General features: G+C 38.9%; 1 protein-coding gene across 1 annotated transcript; it reads right to left on the reverse strand.

Moving 5' to 3' along the window:
* On the reverse strand, window positions 468-4,896 carry LOC109230959 (proline-rich receptor-like protein kinase PERK8). Its single transcript, XM_019396462.1, has 3 exons — window positions 4,262-4,896; window positions 1,413-1,465; window positions 468-1,331 (listed from the first exon to the last, which is right to left on the reverse strand). Exons 1-3 carry the CDS (start codon window positions 4,784-4,786, stop codon window positions 1,250-1,252), a joined length of 660 nt encoding a protein of 219 aa, XP_019252007.1. The 5' UTR covers window positions 4,787-4,896; the 3' UTR covers window positions 468-1,249.

The raw sequence follows: 7,820 nt of genomic DNA on the forward strand, positions 1-7,820 counted from the left end.
TAAAAATTTCATCTCATCAGTAATGGGCTGCAAATTAAGAAAACAGATGCATAATGCCACATTGCATCTCTAGCCATAGACAAAACTACCATATAAAACAAAAATAGGAAAAACCACTGAAATAAATGAGAGAAATTCAGAGAATTTCTGCAAGAAAAAAGTCTCTTATAATTGCATAGTAAAACGTTACATATCACAAAAAGATTAACAAGTTTTAGAAGTTCATTGGAGGGAAAGAACCAACACCACAAATCAATTAACAACCTGCAATCCCAAACTAGTTGGCGTTGGCTACCAAATACCATAAATGCATAGAGATAATCCATCCAGTACCTAATCCCCAATACTAACTTCTTTTTTCAATAACCACGTGGTGCCCGCGCCAGCTTGGACGCACCTTGACTAATTCCATGAAGTACCTACTATCTCCCACCAGCATAGGTACCGGGTAACTCTATCCACCAAGGCTTGGATAGATAAGAAGAAATCACCTAGTGTTTTTGCCATCGCTGGAATTTGAACCTGAGACTTCATGGTTCTCAATCTACTTGATTGACCACTAGGTCACACTCTTGAGGCCCGATCCCCAATACTAACATTATTCACAACTAAATTTTATTTGGTTGCACCTCCGCTGGATTACAAAGAAGTGTGATGATTGAAAGGATGCCAAAACAATGTCATTATTGAGGGCCTTTTCCATAACGTTTTTAGAAGCTAGGCATCGCATTATATAGTATGTTGTGCGGCTCTCCATAAATGATGTCGTACCCTCGCAGATCATCCAAAAATGCACTACTTTGGAGGATCAGACACATATTCGGAAACATATTTAGAGAATTCGAGTAACAGTTATATTCACAACTGCATGAAAGAGAGGTGATAAAATAGTCGCCAGATAGTCAAACTCTAACACGTTTTTTTCCTTTTCTACTTATTTTTTAGGATGGGAAATAATTTTAATGACTTCCATCTGTCAAAAATCCAAGGGTGTGGCCTAGTAGTCAATGAAGTGGGTGGAGAACCATGAGATCTCAAGTTCAAATTCAAGCGGAGGCAAAAAATAGTAGGTGATATCTTCTCATCTGCCCTAGCCTTGGTGGCAAAGTTACCAGTACTTGTGCTAGTGGGAGGTAGCAAATGCCCGATGGAATAGTCAAGGTGCGTGCAAGATGGCTCGGACATCACCGCCATCGAAAAAAATGAGGGTCATGTCAGACATCAACAACAACAAACACGGCAAGTAATTTCATAAATCAAAATAAACGACAAGATAGACACTTACCTTTCTGTCTCTGATTATAGCAAAGGTGTCATCCTTACTTCTTTCCCTACCGTTCGAAAATATAGAGCTCTAAGAATTGCCATATCAAACATATAAGGGAAACAAGATGAAGCAAAACCAACATTACCTCCCCTCTCTGAAGCCATTGCAATCTGAAATGGAAGGCTGAGTAGGAGCAATCTGGATGCAGAAATATAATAGTAAACAGGATTAGAAGACAACAGAAGGTGACAAAATTGTGAGAGAAAGCTAAAATAGATCTATGGAACACATTAAAAGAATGTCTCATTTAAAATTTCAAAACTGCATTACTGAGATACGTCACTCAGTTTAATCTGCAGGTGAGTACTGCCACAAAGCAGTGAAACGAAGCCGCAGGCAGAGAGAGGAGTTGCTAGGATTAGATAACAGAAAAAAACAACTTAGTTTGTTTAACAGAAAACAAACCAACTAACCAAGTTCTCTTCTGAAAACCAAAAACAAGCTTTGGCTTGTATTTTTCTCAAAACTTAGTGAGCCAAAAAGGGACCCAGTCCCAAGGTGTAAACTCTTATCCCCTTTCTTTATCTCTTCTCTTCTTTCTCTTAATTATGAATTGAGCCCCAAATTGTTTTTTCTCGGTCATCTTGAAATTCCTTTTTTTCTTCATCCTACATCTTTTTAAAACTTGAAAACACATATAGTTGTATCTAAAGAGGTTTGGCCATCAATAAAATATTAAAGTTTCCCCATATAAAAGTCGCAGCAAATCTTTTACAGCTTTAGTCTTATCTCCAAAAGACAAACCCAACACCAATTCTCCCAAAACAATCCCAAAACCAATTCTTCTATATTCAGATCCAGACACTCACAATTACTTTGCAGCCAAAAAAGAGAAAATATATTTTGATCTCTAAAAAGGAAACAAAAACCAAAAAGTTCTCAAATCAAAATACCACCTAAGATAGGAAGCATGTTATTCTTCTGATCCAATGCAAAGGGAAGTTGACTTGAACAAATTAATTTTACGAAAATCTCAAGCCATTTGCAAACTTGATGCCTAAATCATTTTGTAGAAGTCAAGTTATATTGTCCATGGATGCCATCATGAAGTTTGTTTAGTGCAGCGATGGATGCTACAAATCCAATTGTTTATATCAGCACATATTCATATATCCTCAAAACGTGTTAGCGTGTATGATAAAGCACTTCTTTCTTCCCTATGTTTTGGTTGTTGCTTGCTCTTCTTTTTCTTCTTTTTTAGTCCAAAGGTATCTATATAAAGATTGATCTGGCAGAGAAGATAAAATTTGACAAGACTAGTGGTTATGTATATGTTAGAGTTCGTAAGCAAAGAATTTGTCGTTGTGCTAGGTTGACACTCATGAGTACCTTTTTTTTTTTTTTTTGGTAACCTTCATCTTCTTTTCTTTTTTTTTTCGTTTTTGCTTTTTCCTTTTTTTTTCGATTCTGCAAGTTCTTTGGTGTCATCAATCGTGGTCAATATCATTCATAAAAGGTCAAGCTCATACCTCCTTGATCCTAATTTATGTGATTCCTGGTATGCAAACAATTTATATATATATAGGCTCATTGTTTCAAGAGAATGGAATGGTAGATGAAGATGTTACTCATAGGATTAAAACCATATGGTTGAAATGAAGAAGTGCTACCGCCTACTTGGGTGTCATATGGTAGAAGAATGCCTACCAAGGTGAAAGGTAAGTTCTATAGAACGGCTATAAAACTGGCTATGTTAATATGGTAGTGAATGTTAGGCTGCTAAAGTCCAACAATCTACAAGATGAGCATTGCAGAAATAGGAATGCTAAGTAAGATGGATGTGTGGTCACACGAAATTAGATAAGATGGATAATGATCACATTCGCCAGGAGGTGCAAATAGCACAAATTGAGGATAAAATGAGAGAAAGTCACTTGAGATGGTTTGGTCATGTCCTGACCTACAAATGTATTGGTTCATAGGTGAGAAACTATGGTGAGCGAAGATGTTAAAAGGGAACAAGATGGACCTAAAATCACATGGAAGGAAGCTATCCCAAAAGTCCTACACATTCTTGAAACCAATGCAGACTTATCTTAAGATGAGGCACAACGAAAAGACCCAACTAGGTGAGACCTACTGGTTGGGAATAGGTCTTAGACTTGGTAGAGAAACACTCTCTCTCTCTCTCTCTCTCTCTCTCTCTCTCTCTCTGTATATATATATATATATATATATATATATATATATATATATATATGTTTCACTTTTACTTTATTTTTGTAATGATGATGATATGAGTTGAGCTTAAAGAAATAAATGAGGATTCATATTACCAACCTAACTTGTTTTGAGACTGAGACGTAGTTGTTGTTATTGTTTCCTTTGACCTGGCATATGTAGTAAAACTATTCATGTATTCTAATATAGTGGTTCGAGAAGTAAGATTAAAATTATCTTTATGAAGACGTTGAACTTTCCATAACATTAGGGTGAATCCTGTGGTAACTCTTTCATAGTAAATTAACAGCAAAGTGAGGCAGTGATGATGATGTTAAATAAATAAAAAAATTAAAAAAAATTAACGGCAAAGCATTGAAGGGTGCAGGTAAAAGCTTTCCTCTTAAAAATAAAGAAAACCACTATGCTAATAGGAGATAATCTAGGTGAAGCGTTAGGACATAATATTCAAATAACGAATACCAGAAATCTAATCACTTAAATAAAACCTATTGTTACTTGTAGCAAATATTTGGGGACGTCACTTCTCAACTCTTCAGTTAATCACAACTAATCTAAAGAGCTTCTGTAAGAAATTATGCCCGCTTCAGAATGGGCAAATCTTTTTAACGGATTAAGCTAGATGACAAGATAGTAATACAATGCATTTAGGAGCTCTCTTTATGGCAGAGATCTCTCCATACCAAGAATCAGTGTCAATTATCAAGCTAATAAAAGTGAGCATAAAACAAAAATTACGAAAAGAAAAAGAACCTTAGGATGCGAAGAAGAAGTGACAACTGGAAATCCATTAATTACAGCTGAATTGGCAGTAGGAGACGACCCAACAAGGGTGTGTTGCAAATGGGTCGGTCTAACACCCGCACCAGCGGTCTGAACCGAACCCAGATCCATATGATTGAGCCCAAAAGGTGGTCGAGAGCCAACAACTGGGCGATTGGGGTAATTACTAGTACTAGGTTTGGGTAAAAAACCGCGGCCGGAGGAAGCAACTGGGTAGAGAAAGCCTTGAAGATGATGTGGTGGGTCGGGATTATTAGGAGGTTTTGGTACTAATTGAGAGTAATTAGGATTGGAGGGGGGTGGTAGGCGTTGGGGTGGTTGGGTTTGGGTAGGTGGGTAGTGAGAAGATTGGAGGGAAAAAGGGTGAGGTTGAGGTTGAGGGGTGGGTGGTCTTATAGGGTTTGGGATAATTGGTCTTATGGTGCTAGTGGTTATGGTGGTTGTTGTGGTGGTTGACGGAGGATCTAGCGGTGGTGGCGGGGCAGAAAGTGCCATATGGGTGGGTGGTGTTGGCGGGGAAATTTTTTGGGTATTATTATTAGGGGTTTGAAGATTTACTAGAATTTGATTTTGAATTGGACGTCTTTATCACTTTGAATTTTTGCAACGGTGCGAAAAAAGTGACTTCATTCTTCCTTTGTATACGATGTCGTTTGGTCATCATATTGTGTCATTTTGCACTTTGCAACCCTTTAACTATTGTGAAAGTCATTTACCTCCTAAAGTATTTTCTTCTTTACATTACACTCTATCAATGCACCGACACTAGGCTAAAACAATATGCTGTTTTCTCCTTGAGCATTGATTCTTCCTTATGCTTCCTTATATTTTAATATTTTTAATTAAATTATTTGATATTAAAAATTTATTCGATTGTTAATTTAAACTCATATTCCTAAGTCCACTAAGGGATTAAAGTGTTCTTTACCGGAAAGTTCTCTATATACAGAACTCTAATACAATACATTTAGTTAAGTATGAAGGAATCTCAATTACTCTTCTCTTTCTCTCTCGGCGCACTTTAGCGTGTACTGCTAACTTGCACCCACCGGAGTGGGGAGAGCACGAGGACGACCATCAAAAACTTCGAAACAGCTAGCTGAGGAAGATAACAGATCCATGGAAGGAAGGAATTCAGAATTTGTGAGAACAGTAACACCAAAACCTCTAGTAATTGGAGGTGCTGCTACTATTCCATTGCTCAAAGCTGGGACAAAGGAAAATAACATTACTGAGGAAAGGAAACCGATTGAGGAAGCATCAATAAGCAAAGGAAAGGCACATGCAACAACGAATCTGGAGATATGGCCAACCTTACCAACTCGTAGTGGAGATAGCAGAGCACCAGAGGTTAAATGGACAACTCCGGTCAGCATGCAGCAGGATCTAAACTCAAAAGGACCGGTGTCACACCTCCTTTTTATCATCCCGAAAGGGGTATAAGGGAGTTTTTCCAATTAAAGTGAAAATAACCGAAACAGGATTATTTTATTCAATTTCAGAGTTGCCACTTNTGGTTTTATTGTCGTAATTGACTTGAAACTACTTGTTATCATCATTATTTGGTTTGATTGCTATATTTGGGCTTCGTGCCAATTGTTTGAATCCTTCAGGGATTGATATCACTGTTTTTGCATTACTTTGCATATTATTTTATCACAGTCCATGGTTTAAAATAACGTTTCGCAAACTCAGCTATCTCTCTAAGATTTGAAAACCTAAATGATATTTTACTGACGTTTTGAGTTGAGACTGCTATTTTACTATTGCCCAAGGGGCTTATGTGCATTTCTAGACTGAGGATGGATCGGGCTGCGCGCCGCAGCGGTGTGATATTGATATTGCGCTTGGGCTGTAGGAGCCCTTCCGGAGTCTGAACCCCCACAGTGAGCGCGGGTACCCAAATGGATCGGGCTGCGCGCCGCAGCGCTCATATGCATTGCATTGTATTCATGCATTGGTTCCTGTTTGTACTACGTGTCATGAAATTCAGCACTCTCATATCATTGGCATCCATGCTACTTCTTGTACTGCTTACCAGACGCCCTGGTGTTAATTGTTTGTGGAGTGATGTGCCGAGGGGCTGACTTATGTGCGGACTTGCACTATCTGATTACGCATTCATTTGCTTGATTGTTGGAAAAAGATATTTTCAAAAGAGGTTTTAAACTGAGCCAGATATTTTCTAAAGGATTTTCACGGTTTTACTGTTTTCCCTAAGGGTTGTACTGTCTTATATAGCATGATGGAGTGCTTTTACGTGATTTCTTACCGCTCAGTTATTATTTACTCTTATTACCACTGAGTTGGAAGTACTCACTTTACTCCCTGCACCTCGCGTGCAGTTGCAGGTATTGTACACCCGGTAGCGGGTTATTTAGCTGATTGAAGGTATGGCTATTGTAGCTGAGTAAGGTAACCGCCAGCGTTCGCGGCACCAGATGTTGTCTTTTGATTTCCAGGATTTTTCCTTATATATTATTATTGGCCCTGTAGTTGTGTTCAGATTTCTTTAGATGCTCGTGACTTGTGACACCCCGGTCGGGTTGTGTTGGGTTGTACATACTGGTTATTATTGTCGTTAAGCTATATTTATCTATACATTTATGTTTAATAATTGTTAAAGAAACGGATTGGGTTAGTTGGCTGGCCTTGTCTTCACGAGAGGCGCCATCAAGACCGGGTATGGAAATTGGGTCGTGACAAGTTGGTATCAGAGCCTAGGTTACTAGGTCTCACGAGTCATGAGCAGGTTTAGTAGATTCTCGCGGATTGGTACGGAGACGTCTGTATTTATCCTCGAGAGGCTGCAGAACCTCTAGGAAAACTTCACTTTCTTGGAATTCTTATCGTGCGTACTTGATTCAGCTTGAGATATAACTCTTGAAATTCCTTTCACACGTCTGTATGCTCATGCGAGCGCTCAGTTCTGTATGTGCCTTGATGGCTAGTGATTCCCCGATCAAGGGGCGAGATGTAATCTCCGTGAGTTTGATGTTGGGCCAGTCTGGAGGACTTGAGGCCGGATCTTTGCCTATGGCTTAAGCACTGAGGTGCTGATTGTATGAGCAACTGTTTTGAACTTATATGTTCAGTATTGTCCTTATTAGCCGGAATGGCGGTTGGATATCCATATGATGAGTATGTTAGTACTGCGAGATGTATCCATGTGATCTTGGTAGTGACGAAGGAGTCTGCTGAATAATAGATGAGCTGTTAAGTGTTCGATTCCTGTTGTGATTTGATGTGTAGTCCGAGTTATGGGCGCGTGAAGAATATTTTTGTGTCTCCTAGCTGGGGAGTGAAGTGCATTACGTGTGGCGGTATGAGTTCAGACTCAGGAAGACTAAATGACTGTGTTATGTGTATGTCGATGGAAGGTGTGCTGAAATACTAAATTGAGGTGAAGCAGGTGGGTTATCTCCTGCGGAGTGTTCTTAAGTGGCATGGTCCCTATGTGTATGCTAGAAAGATCTCATGTGTAATTGAAGAGTACGTGTTGAAATTTGATAAATTCGGGTCGCTCAAG

The sequence above is a fragment of the Nicotiana attenuata genome, chromosome 8 (genome assembly GCF_001879085.1).
Source record: "Nicotiana attenuata strain UT chromosome 8, NIATTr2, whole genome shotgun sequence".
Lineage (NCBI taxonomy): Eukaryota > Viridiplantae > Streptophyta > Magnoliopsida > Solanales > Solanaceae > Nicotiana > Nicotiana attenuata.

Excerpts from the sequence above, each read along its gene's own strand:
- LOC109230959 (XM_019396462.1), bottom strand. The coding sequence starts at position 4,786 with ATGGCACTTTCTGCCCCGCCACCACCGCTAGATCCTCCGTCAACCACC. Across the intron at positions 1,466-4,261 it reads CTTCTTCTTCGCATCCTAAG|ATTGCTCCTACTCAGCCTTC; the intron begins GTTCTTTTTCTT and ends TTCTGCATCCAG. Across the intron at positions 1,332-1,412 it reads AATGGCTTCAGAGAGGGGAG|GGAAAGAAGTAAGGATGACA; the intron begins GTAATGTTGGTT and ends TTCGAACGGTAG.